The following is a 27,663-nucleotide window of genomic DNA, read 5'->3' as shown; positions in this document are numbered from 1 at the left end:
AGCAGAAGGGGACACCTTCACTTGAAGTCCAGGAGAGCCAAGGCAAGGAGTCGTGCCCAACCGACCATGTGTTTACAGTCACAGCCACAGTCCCTGGTCCCTGCAGATCTGCTCCAAGACCTAAGCTGCAGTCCCCTCCACACCCCCAGGGCCATATGTCCCTGGCCTAGGGCAAGAGGTTGGTACAGCTGCTGCTGGCCTACCACAGAGCAGGGCAGAAGCTGTCAGTGAGTCCGGAGCGACCAGAAGGTGACCTCGAGGCTGGGGCCTCCCCGACTGGCACAGAACAACAAACACTGGCTGCAGAAGGCATGGCTCCCGGGTCTCTCCTGGACCACACAGGACTACACGGGACCACGGGCTCAGCCACCCCCAGCAGGCAGGGAGAAGGCAGAACACAGTAGCAAGGCAAGCCAAAAGGGCACATGCTACCGCAGGTTCCCAAAGGGTAAGGCAAGTGGCCAGGGGTCTATGCCAATATGTCTACAGGGAAAGCTACTCTGGTCAGGGATTTCTACCCTAAAGCAAGAGCTGGGCTATCGCTGCAGAAGATGAGGAGATCACACCAGCAAGTAGCTAAAGAGTTGTACATACCAGGCACAACACAAACACTGTTGGAAATGGGGAGGAAAGCATGAAAACATCACACACACACACACACACACACACACACACACACACACACACACACACCATGTGCACTCACATCTAGATTCAATCATGGCAACAAGCTGGGGAATGTACCAGCACCACCACTATTATCCGTCTCACGGTCCATCTGAGATGTTTCCTCCCCATTTAGAGATGAGGAACCTCTAGGGCTCAGAGAGGTGACGCACCGAACCTAGGATCACACAGCAGGATACCACTGAGTCCTTCCAAAACAGGTTGTTCTCTGGGAAATGAGCAACCCATCCTTACCACAGAGCAGTGGTCCTCAGCCTTCCTAGTGCTGTGACCCATTAATACAATTCCTCATGCTGTGGTGACCCCACAACCACAGAATATTTCATTGCTACTTCATAACTGTAATTTTGCTACTGTCGTGAGCTGTAATGTAAATATCGGTGTTTTCTAATGGTTTTCAGTGAGCCCTGTGAAAGGATCATTTAAGCCCCAAAAGGGCTGAGCCCCACAGGTTGAGAGACACTGCCCTAGAGCAATGTGTTTGCCTTCAGATGCTGCCAGAAGCCAAGTGAACCTTCCCTCTGCGTTCCGTCCTAGGCACCCTAAGGATGAGCATCACTGGCTGACGACAGGTCTCAGGAGTCCCTCCTCCCTTGAACCCTGTGCTCTGGGTCTCCTCCAGCTGCTTTGCAGGGTATGAGATGTCTCTGTCCCTGCGAATGTGGGCTCTGGCACAGTACACAGCTCACTGTTGGTGCCCACACCAAGGTCTCCAGGCAGATGGCAGGGAGAAGTAGCAGCCTCAACCACAGCAGAGCCCCTTGCGAGGCCTTTCCTATTGGATCCTTTCCTCATTCCTAGACAATGCCTGACATCGAAGTACAGCAAGATGAGCTCATTCTGGCTCTATGTCAAAGGAAGACAGTGCGAAAAGCATGGTAACAGTGCATTCACGGTCAGGAGGCAGAGACGGATGTGGTTCCCAGCTCCCTTCCCGGGTTTTATTCACTCCAGAAGCCCCGCCCATAGGATAGTGCTGCTGCATTCTAGGTAGGTCTTCCCTCCTCACTCAGCCCTCTCCGAAGGCACTGTGGGGCACACCCAGAGATCTGTCTCCCCTAGGTGATTAAAGACATGGTCAGGCTGACAGGTCTAAACCTTCACACTTGGCAACTCCTTTGACCAAAGAGGGAACTCGGGGCATTCATATTATAATTTTTTTCCCTCTGCAGTAAACTCGTCTAAGACTGAGGGATGGTGATCTCTCTCTGCCTACCACCTGCTGGAGTTTCCATCAGAGAAGGGGATGAGTGGTAATTTGAATATCTTCCCAAGGCATACCCAAGAGTAGAGAAGAAGACAGCCAGGCCTGCAGAGGGAAGACGCCAGTGCATGTTCCCTTCTAGAAGGGAACCTAAGAAGATGCCAGGGGCTCATGAGACAGGAGGGCAAGGGCTAGTCTCTTCTAGTCACACACAGCTCAAGAGGCCTGTGGAGAAAAGGTTACCTCTTAGCTACTGGAGCCCAAATCCAACAACACTTATGGGTACAGGGCGACTGAACCTCCCCAATGTAGCATAACTCAAGGTTTAAGACAATGAGATAGGTCTAGAGCTGGGTAGAACAAGCCTGGGTCTCTCAGAGCTTTGGCCTAGCTCTCGTCAGGGAGAAGGTAGACCAGAAATCCCTACAGCACCACCAAGACAACACCTCCCACTCAAGTGCTCTGGGGTAGGGGCAGCGGCTGAGAGACTATTTCCATGCAGGGCCAGCTCCTGCCCTATCATCTCTACCCTCAGTGGCTAGTACCATCCCTGTCTGGCAGAATAAACAGCAGCCTTCTGAAGCCCCTACCATGCCAGGGCCAATACAAGGCCAACTTCAGCCATGCTAGATCTCAATGTATCCTCTAGAATGAACCCTGGGAAGAGGATACTGGGGTTGGAGATGGGAAAGAGCTTCTAGCAGCGACCACGCCACTCTCATGGCAAGCTCTGTTCTTATCTTCTGAGACCTTAGAGGGACCACGAAAGGCGAAAAGGGCACCAGTTCAGCCAGAAAAGAGAAGCTTCTAGGATGAGATATCCCCGATAATGAAGACCTTTCTAGCAGCTGATAATGTCGGTCTAGGACAAGAGATTGCAGAATCCATGTCTTTCCTTTCTTAAAGCTTGGTGGGTGAAGTTAATGGGAGAGAGTGTGCACACTGGAACCCTAAGGGCCGAGGCAAAGAAGAGGGTTTCTTTGCCAGCCCATTGACAGGACAAGCATTTCCTGAGTACCTACTCTGTGCTGGGCTCCGGGGGATCCAGTGGAAGACCCTGCACAGCAGTTCATTCCCATTCGGTGTCCATTCATTATCTGATCCCTGCACAAGTAGGTGGGCCAAGAGCATCTTTGGGTCGGGGTGGGGCGGGACATTAAGAAAGGGACTCCTCCCCCTTCACCCAAGGCACCTATAGGGCGTTAACATGGAAGGAATAGAAAGCTGTGGAGCAAGTAAGGAAGCAGGCTCAGCATGGCAAGTCCCTGGGCCAGTATCTCAACTGATGAGCCTCACCAGGCTTTGAGCAGTACCCAGAAAGCCTTACTGCCTCCCACCCTTAACCTCTACAGATGGAAAGCCAGCCTGCCTTCCTTCCTTCCTTCCTTCCTTCCTTCCTTCCTTCCTTCCTTCCTTCCTTGGGACTCCCAGACACTGCTCAGTCCCAAAGCATGGATACTCTTAGACTTCCCTGATTAGGGACCTACCTGCCTCAGAATGTAAGAGGCTAACTCTCATATGATGACTCAGGGTTTCAGCCAAAGGAGCAGAGTCCTGGACCCAGACAACAGTTGTCCAAGGTGGCTAGCCATTTCCAGGGGGTCTCAAATGAAGGGAGATGGGAGGGAGGCCAGAAAACTTGAGACCACCACCACCCACCCACCCTCCCATCCCCCCGTTAGCTAGCCACATCTGAGCTCACCATGTCTGCAGAAGCCAACGGCTATGAGTGAGGTGGGCTAGCCAGAGGGAGGACACAAGAAGAGGACCTCAGAACTCCACCCCTTCACACTGAATGTACACTCCCAAGCCAGTACTCCTGTGACACTCTGCAGTGTAACACAGTGACCGGCCAGCATCCGCCACCAGCTGCCTCCTCAACTGCCAGGACTAGTACCGGAATGTGACGAGGAATGTGCCACACACAGGCAGAGACCAACGAGAAAAGGAACACTCTAGACAGAACTGAGGCTCTTCATCCTTGGGTCCCCAATGATGGCCAGGAAGGACTGTCAGTATTCCATGTACAAAATACCAAAGCCGTATGGAAAAGTCCCGAACCTTGCCACCTACAGCCACAGAAAGCAATCACAGTTTCCTGGTACACAGCCTACATAAAGCCCACTGTGTGTCATCAGTGGGATACAGCTCGTAGCACCGCCCTCATCAAGGGCAGATCTGCTAGGCCCCAGATCACCTGCCCATGATCACATGACTTCTCCAAGCAGATAATATTCTAGCTACTTCCCAGTTACACCTCTCAGGGCAGGGAAAGAGCAGGTCTCAGGTGATCTAGAAAGTCCCTAAGGATCTTGCTGGTGGCCAAGGGAACCCTGAGGCTAGTCATAATCGTGTTTTAATCCTGGGCTATTCTTCAAAGCAGGGTGTCTAGTGGATCTGAACCCCTAACAATCAATCTCCGGGGACACCCTGACTCAAGGGATGCCCATGTTCTAGCAGGCACATACAACCTAAGACACTCAGGCGGCACGGGACCAAGGGTACTTAGTTATGAATGCGGCCCAAACCAAACACAGAATTCTGAACTTAAAATAGTAAGAGATTTTTGCGGGGCATGGTGGTTCACGCCTTTAATCCCAGCACTTGGGAGCCAGAGGCAGACAGATCTCTGAGTTTGAGGCCAACGTGGTCTACATAGTGAGTTCCAGAACAGCAAGGGCTACATAGTGAGATCTGGAGAGAGAGAGAGAGAGAGAGAGAGAGAGAGAGAGAGAGAGAGAGAGAGAGAGAGAGAGAGAGAGAGAGAGGAGAGAGAGAGAGATTTTTATAAGTACGATTTTTCTTATAACTCAATTTTGCAACTCCCAGAAAAGCTCTTTGCCTGTGGGAATTTCATTTTGCAATGGCGAGATGTTGAACAGGTCTGTACATTCAGAGACATCCTGTGCTCCACCCAATGGCTACACTTCTTGCCCACTTCCGGTGTCAGTCAAGTGCAGCTGACAGCCAGGCTGGCTATCGCAGCACCTAGGGAGAGGGAGCAGTGGCATGAAGGCTCTCCTGCCTCTCTGGCTTGTCCTGGGGAGGAATGACGTCAGCTCCACTGTGTCTGTCTCCCTGTCAGCATGGGAGGGCAGAAAGTGGAGCATGTGAACTGAGTGAGAACACAGAGCCAGCGACTTCCCACCCCACAGTCAGCCTCCGCCGAAGCAAAGGAAGCAGCAGCTCTCGTGTCTCTTCCCAGAGCAGCTCAGGTCCCCCCTACCAGAGCACATCCCAGATACTACTGACAAATGTCACAGCAGCCCAATGTAGAAGGTCCTGGAGGAAGGTAGTGAAGGTCTCCTAGAACTCACCAGAGAGGATAGGACATAGGGAAGGGACACTGAGCCAATGGGCTCACCTAGTGATGCTCAGGACCAGCTGCCTAATTGACCACGAAATCCACTCTCTGGGACAGCCATGGAAGAGGGCCAGGGTGCAAGACAAAAGAGCAAAGCCTTCCACTTCAGGATGAGTCTCAACTGCTGTCAAGATAGACGCGTATGTGTGTCTGTGTGTGTCTGTGCGTGTGTGTGCATGTATGTGTGTGTGAGCGCGTGCGCGTGTGAACACCCTAGTCATCTACCACAGCCATGGTCATTATTCTTTACACAGGATCCACAGAGCACAGGCTGCGGACAGGCTGCATGCTTTTGTGGTTTACTGAGGTCATGCCGTGCCGGGGCTGGAGTCTGGAGGCTCTTAACTACAGTCAGGAGTTGAGCAGTCTGGCCCGCAGAGCCTGAAACACACACTATCTGGATCTTTGACAGAGGCCCTTCTTTCCTTATCTAAAAAACCTTCGGATGAAACCTCCAGCGCTTAAGGCTGATACAAAAATCTTGCTCTCCGCAGCTCATCATTGCCAGCCATGTTTCCCCGTTTTTGTCACGGTTGTCAATAAGAGTCTGTATTCTACTGCAGGGCAGGCTATGGAGATATAACCTTTCCATCCCTTGATGGTGTGATTTCCACTCCAGTCATGTGTGTGTGTGTGTGTATGTGTGTGTGAGAGGTGGGGGTGAAAGAGAGAGAGAGAGGTGTGTGTGTATGTGTGAGAGAGAGAGATGTGTGTGTGTGTGTGTGTATGTGTGGTGAGAGGTGTGTGTGTGTGAGAGAGAAGGGTGTGTGTGTGTGTATGTGTGGCGTGAGAGGTGTGTGTGTGTGTGTGTGTGTGTGTGTGTGTGTGTGTGTGTGTGTGTGTGTGTGCTTCTTCCTCAAACATTCAATTTTATGTTTGGAGATGTCTCTCACTGAAGCACAGTAACTCAACTAGGCTGGCTGGTCTGCAAATCCCAGTGACCGTCGTATCCAAAGAGGCTGAAGGCTTGACCCTAAGCTCCAGTCAAATCAGGACTTTGTTTCCCACAGACCAGCAGGTATACCTCAGTCCTTTGGTGAGCCAGGCACAATGTTGATGTAGGGACAGGGATCAGAACTCCTGGCCCTCAGTCAGGGTCGGTTTAGAAGAGGACCTCACAGACAGCCACATACATACACTGCAGCTGGACTGCAGCCAGGACAGACACATGGACTGGAGCTCTCAAAAGGACAATAATGTTCCATGCAGCGCTGAGACACAAGGGTGGCAGTTGAGAAGCTCTGACCAGCCCTGTCAGAGGAGGCACTGGCTGGCAAAGCTGGCCCGAGAGAGTAGGGCTGGCAGCATAGAGTGCGTCTCTCTGAGGGGGGCGTTGACCTTCTGAGTCTCAGTTTACCCATCTCTAAGACAGTAGCCATCACTTCTGCTGGACCCAAAGAGAAGAAGATGAAAGGAAACGACTGAACCACGGGTGGAAGCAGGAGGCTCCCGCTGCTCTCTGAGCTCACATTCCTAGTGGACCCTAAGACTCCTTGTTAACACACAGCCTCTGCTGACATCAGCAGAGAATTCTTGGGTGACTGGAGAACAGGCCATGGCCCTTGGGTGGAAACCCACAGAGACCACAGAGGCCATGTGACAGAACAAGGCACAGCCAGGGCTAGGGCAGAATGAGGATAGGCCCTACCCTGGATGTAATTCCAACAGAGCACCCGGGGAACACGTGGGACCCCAAGGGAGGAGCAAGCGTTTTGCCAGATCACCATCCCAGCAAGATGCCTGGGCGCCTAGACCCCGTGAGCCAGTGCCTACTTTCCAAGCAGCCAAGAGCCACCTGGAGGGACCCTGGCATCGCTAGCATTGGTGAGATGAGAACCCTGGGGTGGTCCTGGCTGATCCGCCAAGCTTCTGCCTCTAAGTCTGGATCCCCAGGTCAAAGCCTCCCTTCTCTGAGCTCTAAAGTCAAAAGCAAGAAACTGCAGTCTATGCAAACCTGGGGGGTCTGACTTTAACACACACCAGCTCTCGCCAGGGAAGCTATTGTCTAATGTGTCCCTCCCTCCATTCAGGAAAGCCCTGTCAAAGCAAAAGTAAGGCTTCAACTCCTGGCCTAGATGACCAGTTATCACTGCCTGCCTGTACTCTTGAGCTATCCAGGTCACAGAAGGTGGTGATCACCTAGTAATGTCTGCCATGGTGCAGGAAGGAGCCACTCAGACACAAATGTGTGCATACCTAGCTCAAATGCATCCTTAGCATCCTGGCTCCTTTCAGGAGAAATAAAAAGATGAGGCCAGAACTGAAAAAAAAAGGGGGAGGGGGGAGGCTGTTGAGCTGTTCCAAAAGAATGCCTGAAACCACTGACGAAGGAGGGCTGACTAGCTACCCAGATCCCTGGGCTCTGAGGGCCCAGTGCAAGCATACAGCTTTCTTAGCCATCTTGTCGGCAAAGATCTCAATGCCCACATCTTCTCTGGAGAGAAACCATTTCAAGATCTCATTGGCCATCCAGTCACCTTCGAGTACCTTGCCTAGCGTTGTCTAGGTCTAAGAGGCTCCCAGATGAGTCTGAGCAGCTCACACGAGGATGGAGAAGCCTACTGCCCAAAGTCAGCCATGACAAGGATTCTCCCTGCTCTGGTTTGGACAAAGTCTGATAAAACTGAGCAGCAGCTTAGGGAAGGCCTCACCCTAGCTGGACGGAGAGCAGGGCACAAGGATATCACTGACGAAAGGGTTTCCAAATCTCGACAAGCCCAGGGTCCCAAGGTGAGGCCCAGCCTTCCCATCATCCCTCAGTGTAGAGGTTGCCGCAGACTCAGAATATTATAAACAAAGCATTCTTATCCCATATATATATATGGACATTTACCACACAAGGTCAATCGTAGCCTGGCTTCCTGGAACCTACCAGGTAGCAGCCTTACCCTGAGCCCTGCACATGGACGGGCATAACCATTACCTTCTTTGAGCAGAGAAGGAAACTGAGGCTGGAAATGGAGGTGAAGAGTCACCCAGCTTATAAAGCAGCAGGGTCAGATCAAGGCCCACCTTGCTCCCCCACTACACCCCACCTCAGGCAGTACCATGACAGCATCAAGGGGTATGGACACCCACCCTGAGCCCAGCATCCACCGAACGCCACTGAACCAGAGCAGGGTTGTGTACTTGGGTGCTGTTTCTATATCCCACTTCTTTCTGATGCTGTGCATTTATGGCTCTGGACCCCCTCTTGAAGGACCACAGCAGGTCCTTGGAGAGGAGCAGAGACATTCCTCATATGGTACGTATTGCGCTGAATACATATAAAGATATGTAAACGCATAGACAGCCTACACTTGCATCTGAATGCACATTAGCACACTCTGTGCATGTGTGTGCAAGCACAAATAAACATATATGAATACTCGCATGTGTGCACATGAACACATACATGCATCTATACCTATACCCTATGCATCTGCTCATGTGTGCATAATTGCTTGTATGTGAACATACATAAAAGCATGTCTCTGCACGTTCACATGTTGCAGGTTTATATATGAACTACTAGTGTACCCACATGCTTACATGCACCCCTCCTGGACACTCAGGTTTATTGTTCTTCCTTGCAGGGCCCACACATGATCCTGGCCTGCTGGTCCATTTCCCACTTGGAGCTTACATCGAACTTGTCCCCTCCCACCAAAGCGCCCTGCAGCTGGGTCCTCCATCCTAAATCTTTGTTTATTTTATGGAAAGTTTAATGAGTAAACGAACTGCCTTTCCAGACTGTGTTTCTCATCACTTTCTTGGGCTTCTTCTTCTAACTCGTGAAAAAGAGGAAACTTCAGCTTAATACAAGTAAATGAAGTTGAACCCCTGCCCATCCCCGCTCCCCACATCCCAAAGAGAAGTGTTATTCCAAACTCAGAAACCACATTCTGTATCCCATTCCAAACCCAAAGCCTTTGCCATGGCAGTCACGGCTTCCACTCGCTCATCCTCCCCACCACCACCCCCATCTGCCCAAGGTGCCAGAACCTCCTCCTAGCCAAGGGTTCACATGAGCAGCAGGTGAGCTGTAGCAACTTTCGGAATAAAGAGAAATGGAAGCCAAATGCTCCCCTCCAAGCTACAAAACTCAAAGGCTGCACCCAAAGCTGCAGAGACACAATTCGGGTCCAGTTGACACCTGGCCCAGGGGCCAGTATTCAACAAGCTGTCCTTGTTCTAGGACAGTGAAGCAGGCAGCCAACACCATAGGAAACAGGTTCCTGACTGCATCTGACTGGGGGTGTCTGTCACAATGGGCTTCTGCTTTGACCTGGGCTCAAGAAGGCCCCAGAGACAATCTACTGCAGCAAGACATCAGCAAGACATACGGGTTCCCCAGACAAATGGAAGAGACCACAACTGGCAGTAACGGGGACACCCAAGGAAGGGGTAGAGGGGACATCAACATAGTGCCAGGATCAGTGGGAACTTCACTACCACAATCTGTAGCAACAGGTGAGCTTGGACCTGAGAGGTCACAGTAAAAGAAACACACAGTTCAGAAAAGGTGACATCATGGCCACAATAGTCTCCACTGTCTGGCTCCACCCCAACCTGAGCAGAAACCCCCCCTAGGGGGAGCAAACCCCCTAGTTCTGAGACAGAGCTGGACTCCCATCTCCTTAGAATTCATGTGAGCAGCCAGACATGGAACCTTATCAACCAGACATTAATCATCTGAGGCAATTAGATACCCAAGACCACGCACAGGGAATCTGATGAGCCCAGAGCAGAGGAAGCCCGGAGTGCTACACAGAACCCCTGGGTAAGCGGCAGCGAAAGAGACGAAGGCATCGCATAGCCACAGCGGAGGGCTGGGCTACCAAGCGTGGATTACCCAGCAGTGAGGTATAATTGCAAGGATGAGCATGAATGTGATGCTTCCCTTCCAAAACAATTCGAGGAACGTCAAAGCTATTCTCCTCTGGGCTGGTGTGACTCATGTTTTTAATAGAAGAACTTAATTTTACTCAGGAGGAATTTGGGCTCAGAAAAACATTGTCTAAGAAACACTCATTTTTATACCCTGGACAACAGGAAGTGTCAGCACCGCCCTGGAAGTAAAAATAAAGATCCTGAGCCAGTCTCCCAGACCTTGCCATGAGCCACGGGGTGTGTCCCCCAAACACTGAAACTAAGGGCAGTGAAATTCAGAGAAAGTGGGGAGTTAAGTCAGACAGGTCCTAGCTCAGCCCAGTGGCCCCAGGCAAGTCCTGTCACCTCTTGGGGACACATCAGGACGATACCTGTGGAAGAAACTTGGCAGGGATGCACAGGGGCGCCTGGACCACTCCCCAGAGGGGCAGCCTACATGACCAAGTGCACAGGCACCCAGCTAAGGTGGATCTTTTTCCTGATCTCCAAGGACAGGATGGCACAGCTTCCCACATCTACAGAAGAAGGACAAGCTGCACACTGGCCATCTGGAATTGTTCTGTCTAGAAGGGCAGGGTGAACAGGAACAGCACCCACAGAGAGACTGAGCACAGGAGACTGGCCCAGCCTACTCTGATTCTTAGATTCCAAAGATAGCATAGGGAACCTGGGATCACGATCACCATAGATTAGCTGCCTCTTCGGCAAAGGCGATGCAAGGCCCGCCCCGTATGTTCCCAGCTGGTATTTGCAGAGACCCCAGAATGCACAAACTCCTAGCCTACCTCTGTCCAGTGAGTGACAAGGTTTCCACAAAATCTGAAACTAGGGTGTGCGGGCTACAAGCTTCCCACAGCCTCTGTACCTGGCAGGAGGCTGTGGCACTTTCTGTCCCTTTTCCTTCCCAGAGGACCTTCTTATTCATATAGGCCCAGCAGGTCGTAGTTGGTACTACCTGTCATCCTGAAGGAGAGGAGGGATCACGGGAGCTGAGGCACCCACCTCCGCATGTAAGAGGACTCAGCAGGGGAGTTTCCTGTCTGATGGTGCCGGAATGAAGGATGCTATCAGATGCTGGGACTGAGTGTTACTGACCAAGGTCTCTCTCTGTCCCTGTCCCTCAGTCTCCTCCCCGCCCCCATCCTACAATTAAGAACAGATATGCAAATGTCCCTCCCCAAATCTTCCCTAGCCCTGCCCCAGCCAAGGGAGAGGCACTAATTTATAAGTTGCAGATAATGTCACCGACCATTCATCCAAATGTGTCACTAACATCCCATTAGACTGCAATTATTTTTTAATTAAAACTAAGAAAACTGGCATGCCTGAGCCGACTTTATGCATCTGTTATGGGTTAAAATAGCTTTTAAAAAATGTTTCAGAGACCACAGTCTATTGTGGCCGCGGCCTCTGCCAAAGAAAACGCAAGCTTGCTTATTTTCTCCATGGGGCGCAACAGTGCCTGTGTGTGCCGGCACAGAATCGGCTGGCCGTGAAAAGAATTCTAAATAAAACACAAACATGGAATTTGGCAACGCCACAGAAGCAAGCTTAAGACTAATTCCAGCATGCGGACGACGCTCACATAGTAAGTCTGGCTCCAGCATAAATGAAACCAGGCACTGTAAAATACCGCGGCAAGTCAGAGCCTCAGCTTAAAGAGACAGGACGCTGACTGCAGGTATCCGAGCTTAGAGAGCCAGCTCGCGTTGCCTCCATAAATCCATAGGCTGTTAGCTGTCCGCATCCAGCCAATCCCTTCTTAAAGAGATGCGTGTTAGGAGAGAAAGGAAGGGTAGATCAAGGAATGAAAACCATCAGTTTGCACTTGACTTTCCGGGCTGAGATTCTGGGGGTGGGGGGACTGTACTCTTTATCTCAATGAGAGCAGAAAGGCCCTGAGACCTCAGTCACACAGACCCCAAATGGAAGAGAGGCAGCACAAAAAGCGTAGGTGGATGATAAGATGCCCAAAAAGGACGGACAGGGCTGGAAGTCAGGGCTGGCTGGAGCCGCACCAGAGGAATATCTCCACCCAGGAAACGGCTGCTGTGACGGTAATTACAGTTATAACAACAATAAAACGTAAGAGTGACACCAGGCCAGCTGCTGCTTGAGGCAGTGAGTGTATCACAGCCGGGGAAGATGCTACAAGAACATTTCTGAAGTTACCACGCCTCAGTTTCCCCATCTGTAAAGTGGGCGTGATAACAAAGCCTTCCTCACAGAGCAGGGCGGGAAGTGCTGAAGAGTAGCTGGTGGTAAGCGTGGGTCCTGTTGTCACGGCCGACCGGACTCAGTTGGCAGCATTCCCATCTTTCAGATGAGGACACAGGCTCGCTCACCCACCCACAGTCACAACTTGTCACAGCCAGGACGAGAACTCAACATCTACTTCCAAGCCTTTGGTCTCCCTGCACAGATTCATGGGTAGCTACACTCTGGACTGGCCACCTGGTCTTGGCCTAGGTACAGTGATCTCCCCCAGCAGGTACTGGGAAGAGAATCTGTCTTCAGAGACACACTCACACCAACGTCACAACAGGTTACAATGCTAAGCCATGTCAGCATGCACCACAACCCAGGAGGAACACGCCTGTACCAAAGACACACCACACAGCTGGTGCTGTCGTGACAACGTACACTACATTCACACACAAAATCACAATACACCTACAAACACCAATATAAACACACACTGGTATGCACACACGCATACAAACACAGACACAGCGACACACCTACCTACAGGCACAGGTATATGCACACACACACATATAGACAGGGCTCTTTATTACAGAGACTACGCCAGGCCCAACAACCCTGGCAGAGGCCATGGGAAAATGGGGAGATGACATGAAGCAATGTTTGGCTCCCAACAAGAAGACTTAGAGTCCTTTCCCTCAGGCCCCAGTTATCCCTGCAGGTCGGCTAAGGTAGCAGACTGGGCTGCTCCCACCACTAGCCCCCACCCACCTTCCCAACCCAGAGCTGCGCCAGCTGTCAACTGGCCAATGCGAGAGCTACCTGTCCAGGTGTGACCAGGACGTCCCCGGCTGCATCACCCTTAGAAGCCACAGCCTGACTCTCAAGAACTTCCAGCAAACACACTCAGGAAAGTAGGGCTGAAGACAGGGCTCCTTAACATCAGACCCTGCTCCCCCAGAGGCTGTCACCCAGCATGGTGACATCATTACATTCTGGTGGGCTCTGAGATCTTCTTCCTGAGATGATGCCTGGCGTCCTAGAAGACATGGGCTAAAAATACTCCTGGCTTCTCAGAGCTGGTTTGCAAAAATAATTATGTTTTCTTAAAAAAAAAATAGTTTATAGGCAAATGTGTGTCCGGCTATTTTTAGCTTCTATTCAACTCAGTTAATTTTTCCCTCATAATCATTACAGGCTTTTTGAACCCCCAACTCCAAATACATCCATACTCTCCCTATACTCTCGACTTGACACGGTTGGACTGGTGGGGACAGATGTGGCCACACAGCTTGTCATGGAGCCTGAGGAGAACTGGCCAGAGGTCCCAGGCAGCTGAGAAATGTGACATTCCCGTGACCATCTTATCAGGGACCCACCCTGGTGTCCAGCCGGGGAATATCACACAGTGTCTAGAACTGTCCCAGCAGACCTCAGCATCTCCCCAAAAAACCAATTGGGGTTCCTGGCCTGGAGAAGCCTACAGTCTAACAACAAGGGGAATGTGGGGGGTTGGCTAGTGAGACCCCAAATATTCTACACGCCCGCGACGAAATCAGTGCAAGCCATGTGTGACCTTATTTAGAAAAGGGTCTCTGTGGATAAAACTAAGGATTGTGATATGAGACCAGTTTAGGTGAACCCTTAGTCCACTGTCTAAAAGAGGATGTGGCAGATTGCTGAGGGCATCACGTGGCTACAAAGGCAGGGATTAAGGCGACGGGACCAGACGCCAAGGGACTCCTGGAGTTACTTGAAGGTGGATGAAGCAAGGAAGGACCCTCAGCCACAGCCTCTAAAGGAAGCCAACGCCTCGGGTTTGAATCTGTCACTTCTCCGACACCCAGACAGGCATGGAACACTCACAAAGGGCATGGGAGAGAAGGCGCAGCCCTGAGCAATCATCTATACAGAAGTATCATAACTACAGTACCAGTCTACAAGGGACCCAAGGCCACTTACTAGACGCCCTTCCTCCAGTCGCAGGAGTGAGGCTGGCAAGAGGATCCTCTGTGAGACAGAGAAATCCCCGAGGCTCAGAGAGGGCAATGTGTTACCCTTCTTAACATGAAACTTTTCTGTCACCCAATCTGCCTAGGTTTCCTCCCCAAATCTTCATACGAGGTGAATCTTTAGCTGCTTAAAACCAGCTAACTGAGAATACAAAGCTGTCATGAGGAGAGTTAAGGGGCTGAGACCCTCACAAAATATTAGATCAAGTAACTCAAAGCAATGCTAAGCCCAAGTCAGTGGGGCCTGGCTTCAAATCACACCCAAGGTGCACTGACTATGTCCCTTCAGTCGGTTCCCATCTCTCTAAAGAACGTCTTCCTCAGCTCTAAAATGCAACTCTGTAGAAAAGTTGGGCAACTGCCTTCAAACTAAACGCAGGGTCATCTATGATCCAACTATACCACTTCTAGGTACACACCCAAAAGAACTTAAGCATACTTGTGTATGCCCAGGGTCACAATGGTAGTGTTGAGAAGCTGTTCAGTGCCCACTGACGGATGGATGCAAGAGCAAAAGTAATCCATATGCACAAGGAACTAGTGCACAGTCCCGAATGGAAAGACATGAAGACCCCTGCTACCTGATGAGCCGAGGAACATAGACACGCTACCTGATGAGCCGAGGAACGTAGACACGCTCACTCACACCCATGCGGTACACTTCATCCCACCCATACAAAGGCCCTGGAGCTGTGGCATTCATACAAACAGGAAGTAGGACGGTGGCTGCCAGGAGCTGGGAGAGGAGATATGGAGTCATTGTTTGATGGAGACTGAATTCTGTTGGAGATGAGACAGTTCCAGAGATGGAAGGAGGTGACCGCCACATAACTGCAATATACTCAGAATAACTAGAGTGCATACTTAAAAATGGCAAATAAATAAATAAATATAAAGGGGTTAGGGTTGCAGCTGAATGGAGGAGCACGCCCCAGCAAGTTAAGGGCTCTAGATGTAGCCATCAGCACTGGCAGTGATAGCCAACTACCAGAATTGTAAGTCTTACAGATAGTTATCAACAATAAAAAATATTTCAGATGGTATAGGAGCACCACAAGAGGTGGGCGGATCTCTTGAATTTGAGGCCAGCCTGGTCTACAGAGCGAGTTCCAGGACTACACAGAGAAACCCTGTCTCAGGGGGAAAAAAGAAACTTGATGGCCCTTGCCTTCCAACTACTGTGACCTGCAATCCATCAGGGGCCGAGATTGCCACTCAGTCAATATGGTGCTTGTCTAGTGTGCACGAGACCCTGAGTCTGATCTCCAGGACCACAGGAACTGGGCGTGGTCGCACAGACCTGCAATGCTAGCCCTGAGAGAGAGGCAGCAGGTTCAAGGCTGATCTAGGCTACCTGAGACCCTGTCTCAAACACAGAATTAAACAAAAGCCTGGGGCATGCACACGATGGACCACCATTCGATGGCTTCTCTTATGATTAAACACAGAATAAACGAGATGGCTAATAAAAACACAAGGAGATTCAGAGTAACAGACCCAAGTTTAAATGTAACTAAGGCCAGGTTAACCTCAGTTAGAGTCACAGACACACTCCCACCCAGCAGAGCAGGCCTTACCAGTCAGCCAGTCGTCACCTTATTAAGAAAGGCGATAATTAATGTCCAGTTTTATGAACTGATCCCATCTGCCTGTTTCTGCAGATAGTCGCTTCGGTTTTGCATTAACCTCCTTGGAGAGGACCCGAGCCCTCCAACCCCTTCTACAGAAACCACAAAATATAGATAGTCTTATTATCCAGGGCCCATAGGAGCTCTATGATTCATGTGCCTCCCCCTACTGTACCCGCCAGGTAGAAGATGGGTGGCGGTACCCGGACTCAGGAAACACCGTCCAATACCAATCATGCTCCATCTGAGATGCCGAGTCTTCCTCACTTGTGCATTCTGGGAGAAGCCAACCCCCAAGGAGAGTCTGGATTCAAAACGCAGAAGGCCCTAGCCAAGGATCTCATGTGCACTGGGATTGTGAAGACCGCCTGACCGCCACCTGGCGGGACCACTGTTAGATACAAGTCTCCAAGGGAGAAAGAGAAGTCAAGGGTACTGCCTTCACCGCCTGCGACTACATACTGAGGTAATGTGCCACCTGATATTAAATAATGCCCAGAGAGGGAACCATAGAACTGGTCAGGGCATGGATCCTCTAAGGTCTAATGGGGACTGGAAAACCTCAGACTTCCCATGGCTTCTTCCCACCACTGGAATAAACTGGACAGTCCCAATTGTGTTTGGATAAACAGCATTTCATGGTCTCAACTACTGGGAGTTATTTTAAGACACCTGCAGCAGACAGCCTTTCCCCTTCTGCCCCTGCCAAAGATTGGGTAAACGGGAGTCATTTTATTTACCTTCGCAAGCTCAGGGCTCTGAGTTCAGTCCCTAGCAATAGAAGAAGGAGAAAACAAAAAAGTCAAAATCGTAATTCTTATGTATACTTATATTTTTTTTAAAAAAAATCCCATGATCACGTCCTTGTATCATTATAGCATCCAATGTGTCCTCCCAAGCCACCCCACAAGAGCAAACTCGGCTTCTCCCTGAGTGCGGGGACTGAACTACAGAGTAGGAAGCAAGCAAGCAATCCTCCGCAGGCTCCTTGACTATGGACCTGCCCTGCATCTTCTCACCTTGTTGGAGCCCCTGATGTCCAGCAGCATCTGTGCACATGCATGCAGACCCTGCCACAATCTCAGGAGAAGCAGATAGCACAAAGATGGCCACTGGCAAGCAGGATTCCCACCCAGACACCAGAAACCCAGTCTTAGGGCAATTTGCCAAACGAGTCTTGTGTGGGGCCACCTCTCTTTGTTATGTCCCTCTTAAGCGCAGTCATCCATGAAGGCCCAAGTCAAAGTGACCACTGTCCAAGCAGGATTGAAAGGCAGCCTCTCCCACCTCCTACGCAGGCATCTCCAGCACATTCTGGTCCTCACACACCCCAGGGTTCCATTTCTAGGTGTGGTCAGTGAAATGAAGAACCCAGGGGATGCTCTTGAGGATGATGTCCGAGGATCAGTTGGTTTCTCACCAGCATGCTCCGTGTATGTCAGGCAGGTCCAGCTCCTGCAGCCCAGCAGGAGTGGGGACGTGACGGGCAGAAGCACATCTTCAAGGCCAAGCAGAGCTCAGGCTGTCCCTCTGCGGGTTTGGGGCTGTGTGACCTCGAAAGGGTAGCCTGTGCTCCCTAAGCGGAGCACACTCAGACAAGACGTCAGGCAAGAGCCAGAGCTGGTGCACACTGGGTTTTGTAGATAACAGCAGCAAGTCCTAAGAGCATTGAGAGCGATGGCCCTTGCTCCCCCTTTCAGTCATGCTAAGAAGCTGGCAGGTGAGGAGAGGCACAGAGCCGGCAGACTGGACATCACAGGGCCTCTGTACCCAAGGTCATCCAGCCTGATAGCTCAAGCCCTGGCAATACCCTGGCAGAAGTTTCTCAGTGCCCTCCCAAAAAGGGTATTTTTGCCCCATTTGACAAGTGAGGAAACTGAGGCGCAGAGAAGGAAAAGTGGGCGGTCCTAGGGTCATGCATTCATACCCATTAGCACAGAGACTGGGACCAAGGATGTCCCAGGTCTGAGGCTTCCTTTGTTAATACATGTAATTCAAACAAGAGTCTATGCTGCAGTTCCCAGAGACTGGACAGCAGCCATAGAGGCACGGAGGTCTCAGAAGAGGGACACGCACAGGGGAGTGCCCTACAGAGGCAAAGAAAAAAGAAAAAACTCTTCAGAGTCCCAGGACCACATACATGGCAGTGTTGTCATCATGCTACCTGCTGCCAAGTCCAGGGCACAGGGCATCAAGCCTGGTGGTGCCATGGAAACTGATTTGTAACCATCACTGACAGGTGTCCTTCACTAGCTCTCAGTGTGAACTCAAGGGGTCTCAGAAGGCAGGCTGGGCATGTGGCACCATCAAAAGAATGCTTGCCTCGCCCACATGAAGTCCTGGGTTCAGTCCTTAGCACAGTACAAAACAGGGCACGGTAGTATAGACCTGAAATCCCAGTACTCCCAGTTAAGACTGGAGATCCGAAGTTCAAGGTCAAGGCAGAGCCTGAGAGATGTAAAGCCATTCTTCATGCCAGCCCTTCGTGTCTTACGGTGTCTTCCTCACCGCCTGGCTCCCTTTCCCCATCTAGATATTGAAGTGGTCAGATGAGATGTCCAATCAGGACCGCTGAACCTGGTTCACTAAGGGTTGATTTGAACCTCAGGTCACGCATAGCAAACTCCTCTCTGGATGGGATTCCCTCCACATGGAGGGTGGTACCCAGCCTCTCCCGCCACTGTCAAATCCCCTTCAGAGGAGCCTGTGGCTGCCTAGCGCTGAGGTCTGTGATGTCCGCAGCCAGCGCTGGGTCTTCGTATCCACTAACTGCTTGGAAGTGCTGCATCCAGCGCTGCATTAAAAATTAATTACACATGCTATTTTATTGCCAGTCCATAATGTAATGAGCACCAGCTGTGCTAAACAGCCAAACTCCTTTTTAAGACAGCTATAAAAAAAAAAAGGAAAAAAGAAAGAAAAAGAAACTGCTCTTCCAAATGCCTCTCCTGTCAGAGCAGAAAAAAACAGCAACATCTTGTACAGATCTGAACAGAATTCTTTGATTTGGCTTTGCCTTCCGAAGGGCCAGCAGAGGGTGACAAGGTGTCTGCAGAGAGTGCAGTAGCATTTGTGTGGCTGGGATGACCCCCGTGAGTCCTGCCCTGATGGGCCAGCTGCAGTCCCTTCCTGACCCCACTGCCCAGCGTGCTGAAAGGTGTGATTTGCCAGTTACATGGACAGTGGCCTTTCTTTTGAGTCCACTAAATATTTGTCAACCTCGGCTAACTCTGCCAACAAGAACATAAGCATCCTGAACACCCAGCAGCCTTGCAGCTCTCTATAGCCACGGCTGGAATGCTTCCAGTCAAGGAGGATAGTGTGCAGGTCTCAGGCAGGCCCTGGAAGACAGCAGTTTCAGTGGGGCCACCCCAAGAGGACCCAGACACCAGAGTCAATCTTAGAAAGTAGCCCCCAGGAACTGGCAACCATACTGTAAATGTCAGTCATAGGGCGAAACCACCAATGTCTCTGTTGTCTAGGCATCGTGAAGGGGTAAATGACTGAATGAATTTTTTTTTTTTGAGACAGGGCCTCACATGGGGCAGGCTAATCTGTAAACATGATGTGTAGCTGAGGATAACCTTGAACCTCTAATCCTCCTGCTTTCATTTCCCAAGTGTGAGAATAACATGCTAGCCCCACATGCCTGCTTTACACAATGTGGGGCGAAGGATTGAACCCAGAGCTTCACGCCTGCTAGGGAAGCACTCTGCCACCTGAACTACATCCCCAGAAGGGCTCTCTAAACTTTTAATAACTCCACCGAGCCAGCCAATGACAAAGGGACCCAGAGAGCTCAGAAAGTGTCCCGCCCCCCCCCCCCAAAGCATTACACTGCAATCAAGCTCACAAATGTGCTGTCACTTCTCCCCAAAGGTCATCACACATCTGCCTCACACCTAGTCCCTACTACACCCTCGTGGCCCTCCACCTTTGGTCCCCACGGAGGCTTGAATGCCACCCTCCTACCCCTGCCGCCCAGCACCCAGCACACCACACCCACCAGGCAGTGAAACCCAAGGAGAACTGCCAACCTCTGTCCTCTGGGAGAGTGGCTGCCCTGGGAGCCCCTGCTGCTAATCAAACCCAGTCCAGAAAGAAACTCCAGCTCCATCTTCGTTTTGGTACGAAATGTGCAGCGCGCAGACCATATCATTAACATAAAACTTCCCGAAATAAGGCCGCTTTCCAGACAGACTGTATTAATCGCATCAAGCCTCCACAGCTAGGGTGGTCTGATCCTAGGCATCCCATTGGAGGGCTCCGGTTATAAAAAAAAAAAAAACAACAGAAAACGAACACTGGGATATAATTGAAGGAGGAGAAGGCGATAGATTCTACTGTTAAACCCTACTATTTACTTACAGGTATTCTTTTATCTTTATTGTCCCTTTAACCCATGCCAAGAAACCCCAGACTAGTTAAATAACACAGCAAGCACAATTTCAGTAGAAAAGTAAATTGAATTTAACTTTACAAGATTGCCCTGTGATTTCAGCATATACTAATGACTACAACTGACTCCCTCTATTAAATCCAAACACTTCCACTTCCCTGAGCCTGGATGCTGTGTGTTCTTGCGTGAGACCTTGAACTTCGCCAAGCACAGGCATTAATCACTCTGGCTGATGACCATTTACAGCCTCTAAATATGCAATGAAGTTCCCCGGTTCCCGTCCCACCTCCGAACGCCGGTGCACGGTGAAGCTAGCCAAGAGACGAAATGCTTTTAAGCATGGAAACCAGGGATGCGGTTTAAAGGAAGCTCTCGCCCAGTGCCAGATACGTAACACCATCAGGTTGCGAAACCCCTTCTGCTAGCGTATGAATCATACCGTCTGCGGGGCTTGTTACATGCCGAGTGCTGTTCTGAGTCTATCTGCCCTAAATGACCTCACGACAAGTCCTCCAAACAACTGTAGAGCAAGTCCTATCCTTACGCCCATTCCACAGACGAGAGACTGGAGGAGCAGAGGGGACAGAGAATGACTTGGATGCGGCCATGTGGCTACCTACATACTTCACCCTCTGAGGCAGCCTGATACGTTCTGAAGGCCACTTTTTGATCATGATACCTCGAAGTAGGAAAGAATTGAGGACAAGATGGAGTCCAGTGAGTTTCAGCTGTCATTTGATTGTCCTCAGATTCTGCCTTGAGACCCTAGCCAGGCCCAGACCCACAAAGGCCCAGCTCGTTCTAGTCCACAGATCGACGCATGCACGGAACCTTGCTTTTCAATAGTATACTCATATATATGTGAGGGGATTAGTTCTGGGTTTTTGTTTCTAACAGGAAAGGGAGGTGAGGCTTAAAGAGGGACAATGACATGTTCAAGGCCTCTCTGCTCCTTGGATGGCATGGGATAGGCCAGTTGGCTGTGGCTCTTGACTGCACAGCCACCTTGATAAATCCGAAAAGATCTTTCAGCTGCCAAGAGCACCTTGACTCAAGACCACAGAGGATCTCTGTGGAATCCACAAAATAATGAGCCCCTGTGTCCCTTCTTCCGGCTAGAAGCATCAGAGGGAAGCGTGGGTGAGGGGTCCCAGCAGGGCCTCGGTGTATCTGGGTAGCTTTCTCTCCTATGAAATCACACCCTTCTATAAAAAAAAATCCCAGAGCATGTTCGTGGGCATGCAATTAACCTGTGCGAAGCTCAGGCCTCCTGAGTTAATTTGAAGAGATAGGTTCAAAGCGCCCTGATCAGAAAAGGGACAGAGCGCACTGAGTAGTGCCGTGTTCAGACTTTGCGGCCCCTCCTTCCTCGAGGGTTCCCGGCGATTTTATGTCTCCTCTGCATCCACTAATTAAACAGGCACTAAAAACACTTCAGCAAACAGCCCAGTGCCAGAAACAGAACCAAAGGGACAAAACCCACTGGAAGAGGACATTTGAATGTGTTGAAATTGATCAGAAAATACAGCACAGAGGTAAGGAGCCTGATGCGGGCTAAGTTAACAAGGCAGAACAAGGGCTAAGAACAGTGCTAGATATGGGACAAAGAATGGGAAGAAAAACAGCAGGTCCCTTAGGAGCCAGCTCCTCTAGTGAGGTCCCAGGGCTCACCCTCGCTGCTCCTCCCCTCCCCAGAAGTGGAATCACCAGACAGGGGCAGGACGGCACAGAGCCCTGAAGTTCATGGTGGCCGCTGTACCACAGATGAAGCAGCCATTTCCTCTCTGCGTTCCTCCCTCCCTTCCTTTCCATCGGCCTCAGGATAGATCTCCATGCCCATACTGTGAGCTAAAGGTAGGCAATAGACCCACATACTTGACTCTACCTGCGTCTGCACATGGCCTACTAAGGACCTACTGTGAACTAAGGCATGAACAAATCGGAGCTGAGATCTCGGGGTTCTGAAGCTCACCTACAAAGTGGGAAAGAAAAACCTTGGCACAGGCACAGATGCCTCATACATGACAGACTGACACACTAAGAGAATAAGAAGTGAGGACAGACTGACAGCAGACTCCCCTGGACGCCAAGGCCCTACAGACCTGGTCTGCCTCCACTGGGCCTAAGCAGAGGTCATGTGGCTCAATGAGCTAATCCCAAGACTAAGCCCCATTCTTGAATGGGGCTCAGTCATGGCCTCCCAGTCTTTGTCCCTCCTACTCATTTGTAAAATGGGGACAGGAATGGTTCCTGCTCACACTTGACACAAAGGTACCAGGAGAGCCGGATCAAATCAAAGGCAGCTCAGGCATCCACTCCGGCAGTTCCCAAGGAGGGCCAGCCCACCAGAGGGTTAAGCACACCCCAGTGGCACCCCGAGACAAAGAGATCATGTTTGTACATGCAGAACTTGACCAAGTTCAGCCATAAACACCAGGCTGATCTTTGTAAGTGCAGTCCCCTAAGTGCGTGCGGGGCTGCAAGGCTATAACATGCATTACAAGGATCCGGGGAACAGGGCAGCTGCCCAGACCAGCAGGCACCCCAAGCTTGATGAGCAGGGTCTCCCACAGATTCCCAAAACAGATCTTCCAAGCTACATGAAGCTTCAGTCACCTTGGGGAACAGGCTGGCCAGGAAGGAAGCCTTGTAAGTTGTTTTGGTCTCTGCTGTATACACTCAAGACATAAGCCCAGAAAGGAACCAGAACTCCTGGTCCTGATGTCAGATCCAATGACATAACCACCTGTCAAGGCAGGAGTATGGGGCGGGGGTGGGAGGAGGGAGGTGCTGAAGGCTGCCAACCACCCCACTGACAGGGAGACCAGGGAGGTCTTACCCTGGAGCAGCGGCTACTTGTGACCTTGTGCAAAACCCAGTCTCCAACAAGAGAGGTCCCTGAGACGGGGTCAAAGAAAAGCAAAGCCTGCCCAATCAGAATAGTTTTCTTTCATAGCTCGACTCAAGAGAAAGCCTGCAACGTGCCTGGCAACGAAGCAGGGACAAATTGAATGTGTACCAGCATTGCAGCCACCCTCTCCGTTCCTGGCCCTGGCCACGGAAACCAGGCCACAGCTGCTCGCCACGTGAGTCTGTGTCAGCATACTGGCTCCCGAAGCCACAGTGTGTTGCAAACCAGGCCCCACCATGAGGCTGCAAGGAGGGCCTTCTCCCCTCGACCTCGTGGGGACCCCAGGCCACAGAAATCTGCGTTTGTGGGGAGACAGAGCAGGCCCTGCCACCACCTGGCTGTGGGTCCCCTTTGTGTGACCAGCAGCTTCAATGACCTCCAACAGCAGCAGAGGGAACTGGAGCAGGTCTAGGGGCTGCCCAGAGCTACCAAGCTTCACCGTCTCCGCCCCAGACTCCACAATATTTCACTGCTACCCGTGGCCACAGCTTTTTTAAAAGGCTCCTCTTCCTTTCGAAGGACGTCGTTCACGTAAAAAAAAAAAAAAAAAAAAAAAAAAAAAAAAAAAAAAAAAAAAGGCTCCTCTTTGGGACGACTTTTTTTTTCCCTTCCCTCTAAGTTAATGGGCAACACATTGTCCCAAAGAGAAAGTCAGCATTTTGAACAGCTCCAGCACTATACACAGACAAGCCTGGAATCCTCTCCTACCCTTGTCTGGGGTGGGTGGCAGAGCGGCAGAGGCAAGGGGTAGAAGAAAACTTCAGATGTTACGCGTTATCCAATTAAACTTGGCTAAACAGCCCAAAGAGATGAAACTTGGAAGTTGGGCAGTGCATTCTGGGAGTGAGACTCTCAGAATTTGGGGGTGGGAGGAATGCGTGAAAGCGATGGCCCCCTGACACCCTAGGAACTATCACAGGTTTACAATTCAGTTGACATCCTTTGCCACTTCCGCTGTCATCCCCCCCACAAAAAGAAAAGCTTTCTGAGAGAGGGAGGAGAGGTGCATCTCCCCTGGGACCCCACCTTGGGCCACCAGCTCTGCCCGGGGCACAGCCCGCCATCCCAGGAGCCCGCCTCCCCCACCGCAGCGGCTCTGTTACCTGACAACTGACACTGGCATCCAAAGGGAGCCTCCATCTGACCCTCACCCTGAGTCCCGTCGCCCGAGACAGGGCGTGCGCCACAGCAAGGCAGCGGGAAGCAGGGTGGGAGAGCGCCCAGGGCACGCAGAGGTGAAGTAATCACGGATGTGGGAGGGTGGGAAGAGGAGGCAGCTATGGGGGCCATCGGTGGCAGCTGGGCAGGCCTGCACGGCCCTGGAGAAAAAACAATAGAAAAGACCGGTCAGTTGGGCCCTGGACTGTACAAGAGGCTTAGGGCATAGAGGGGGCTCGGGTCACAGGGCTACAGCACAGCCTCCAAAAGGGTCTGGCCTCGAGGACACCAGCCTTTTAGGGATGGCAACTGGCACACGAGCTAGGGACAAGGGGTCAGGGTGCACAGTAGAGGGGCTACACCTATAGCTGCCATATAGTTTCTGAGGGACCCTATCTTTCAGGGCCTAGTGTAGGGTGTTAGGACACAGAAGGCCCGTGAGGGCAGTACTCCCAGTTAAGGTTCCCTACGCGGGGTCTTCCGGAACAAACTAAAACAGGCTTCAGTTGAGGATTTGTTCTCTCAAAAGATGAACAACCCCTTTTCATACACGGTGGGAAGCTGTACTGTATCTAGACAGGCTCAAGTCACCTCAAGGCTGCTTCCAAGGCTCTGAACCCTGATGACTTCCTGCCTAGCTCATCACCTGAGGCCTCTCTCCAGGCCCTGACAAGCAGCACCCAAGCCCCAGCAGCTCACGAGATGCCTGACCTCCTCCTCCTACCACAAGAAGACCTAGCACGGCCCAGACCCCTCTGAATGTCTTCACCTCAGCTCAGGAGTTTCCCTGTTCCCTCATGTGACAGCCAGTGACAGCAATGAATATGGGGGCTAGGGAGCTGCTGCCTCGCCCCCACCCGGCCCCACAGTGAGTCTCCAATGCCAGCAAGGCCTGCGTCTGATTTGGCCGTTTATCTTACATGGTTAAGAGACCACCAGGGCAAAACATTTGTGTGAAGCCCTTGCCAAAACCACAAGTGAAGAAGCCCAAATTCCCTGGGTAAATAATCGAGCCGAGAAGCATCAGGGAGACAAGAAAACATCAACAAGATGATGGGCAGCTAAGCCTCACCAGCCCTGCAGGGGAGGCCAAAGCCTCACCTCCTGGCACCTGCAGATCTGCGCAGGTGGGCATCTGCCTACCCCACAGCCACCACAGGGAACTCCCTCCTCCCAGGACAGCCACAATACCGTGCACGCCCAGTAGGAGCCGGAACCCTGTCAATCTTCTCCAATCCAGTTCTCTAACATACCCCTGAGCAAAAGAATGGAGGACACCCACTGCACAGACCCAAACAGATGCCACAGCTGCAGAAAACAGCAAGCCTGAGTAGTTGCAGGTCTCCTCAAAACCCCACTGCCAGCGTGTAATATTGGCTAAAGGTAACTCAGGGCATTTGAGGAGCATCCCCAGCTCAGAGCTCACGGCTGCCCAACCAAGTGGCCAGAGCCGGCAGTGACACTGTTGGACCCCACTGAGGTAGAGATATACTCATTCAAGGCCCCGGATGTTTCTGGGATGGCACAGCCCTAGGAGGGTATGGTTAATAAGCCCAGTAATGGTTCCTGTACCAAACATAGAGCAGAAAGTCACACGGCTGTTTTCTCAAGTCAAGACGATCTGAGGCTGTATCATCTAGCTCTCGCAGAAGGCCAGTGCTTGCCTCAAAGCCCACTGCATCAGATACTGTACTTCACCCTGTCCACTTATGGCCTTGAATTCCTGCGTGGGTCCTCCTTTTAGACCCTGGAGAGCCCAGGATCATCAGAAGCCGTCATCACAAAGTGAATTTGCACTAAGTATAAGACAGCCACCATGCTTGCCAGGGAGCGTCACCTCCCACTCCACAGTGGGGAACTCAGGCTCGAGAGGAAGGACATGATTGTGACAATGACTCCAAAGCATGACTATGCTCATTCCACCTCTATGGTTGCAGCTAAGGTAGAGTGATCAGGGTACCTTGCATCCTGAAGCCAAGGGCCACACGGGCTGGAGGAAGACCAAGCACCCTGGGCCTCACTCAACATATTCATGAATGAAAACAAGAAGGCTTCTGGGTTCTTCACAGGGCCATAACTCAGCCAGCACCATGAGCCACAGGGACTCCTCCGAGTTGACTCTGATGGGAAGAATGGCCAAGGAGCAGAAAGGAAATCTCAGGCTGCCACAGCCTGGAAGGATGTCTCTGGAGCTGCACCAGAGTCTGTCAAGATGAAGTCACACACCTACATCAAGTGGTGACACTTGGGTAGATAGGTGGTCACAAGGCCGCATCAGGCATGACGACCTTGGTGAAGTCTACCTGCTCCAAGGGCAGGAGGGCGTGAGGCTGATAGAGCAACCTCTGCCTCCACAGGAAGTCCCCTCAAGACACAGCTTACCTTGGGACTCTGCACACAGAGGCGGCTCTGAAATCAAGCTCCTACCATAGCTGAATGAGGAGCCACCATCCCATAATTCTCTGATGAGCTCCTGGGCAGGCAAATCCATGGAGACTGAGGGTCCATGGATTGCGGGTCTCTTGTGGAGGGGAGGGGGTGATAAGTAAACAGTGGTGATGGTTGTAAAATATTGCACATAAACCCAAAGCCACCAACGGGACAAATGAAGAAGGTAAGTTTCACAATATGTGAATCTTCATTTAAAAGAAAATTAACCGTGAGAACCATGTCTCTGTGCCTGTCCCTGCCCACTTTCCAGCCTCAGCCTTCCACTGAGAGGGACGGGAGCCTTGGATCAGGGACACAGACAGCTCCCGAGACCTGCTAACAGACTGTGACCTGACGCACACGCACACAGAGGATGTCAGCCTGGGCAGGGGGCAGGGAGGGGGATAAACAGTAACAGAGGCAAAGGCAGAAAGACTGACGGGGTTTAGAGAGAGACAGACAGACAAATGAGCTCACATTCCTCCTCCTACATCTCCTAGCATGTGACCTAAGGTGGTCACTTTTTCTGTCTTTATGTTTTTAAACACAGCCACCACTATCCTCACTCCGAAACCTCATGGATCTCCAGGCCTGGAGCTTTCTGACTGTCCCTCTGCATCCTTCTCACAGCGTCCTGCTGGCTCCAGCAGGCAAGGTCCCTAAAAGCCTCCACAGGACACCTTTTTTTTTTCAACCTTTCTGGGCTGGAGTTTGGTGTTTCTTAGTACACATAAGCTTTTGGGTTCCGTTCCCTGCATTTCCAAAATAATAAATAAAAGATGTAGGCCTGTGA

General features: G+C 51.3%; 1 protein-coding gene across 6 annotated transcripts in view; it reads right to left on the bottom strand.

Annotated features, from left to right (window-relative positions):
• The window catches only part of Bcl11b (BCL11 transcription factor B), a 90,748-nt gene that overhangs the window by 28,115 nt on the left and 34,970 nt on the right, over positions 1 to 27,663 (bottom strand). For 3 of the 6 annotated variants that reach the window (XM_075947386.1, XM_075947383.1, XM_075947387.1), the window contains exon 3: positions 24,386 to 24,601. The exons of the other annotated variants lie outside the window; for them this stretch is intronic. In XM_075947386.1, coding sequence (XP_075803501.1) covers positions 24,386 to 24,601 — 216 coding nt within the window. The remainder of the gene's footprint in view (positions 1 to 24,385; positions 24,602 to 27,663) is intronic. 6 annotated transcript variants of the gene reach the window in all.

This window comes from Microtus pennsylvanicus, chromosome 14, assembly GCF_037038515.1.
Source record: "Microtus pennsylvanicus isolate mMicPen1 chromosome 14, mMicPen1.hap1, whole genome shotgun sequence".
NCBI classification, from domain to species: Eukaryota; Metazoa; Chordata; class Mammalia; order Rodentia; family Cricetidae; genus Microtus; species Microtus pennsylvanicus.
This window is presented reverse-complemented; position numbering and strand designations above follow the sequence as displayed.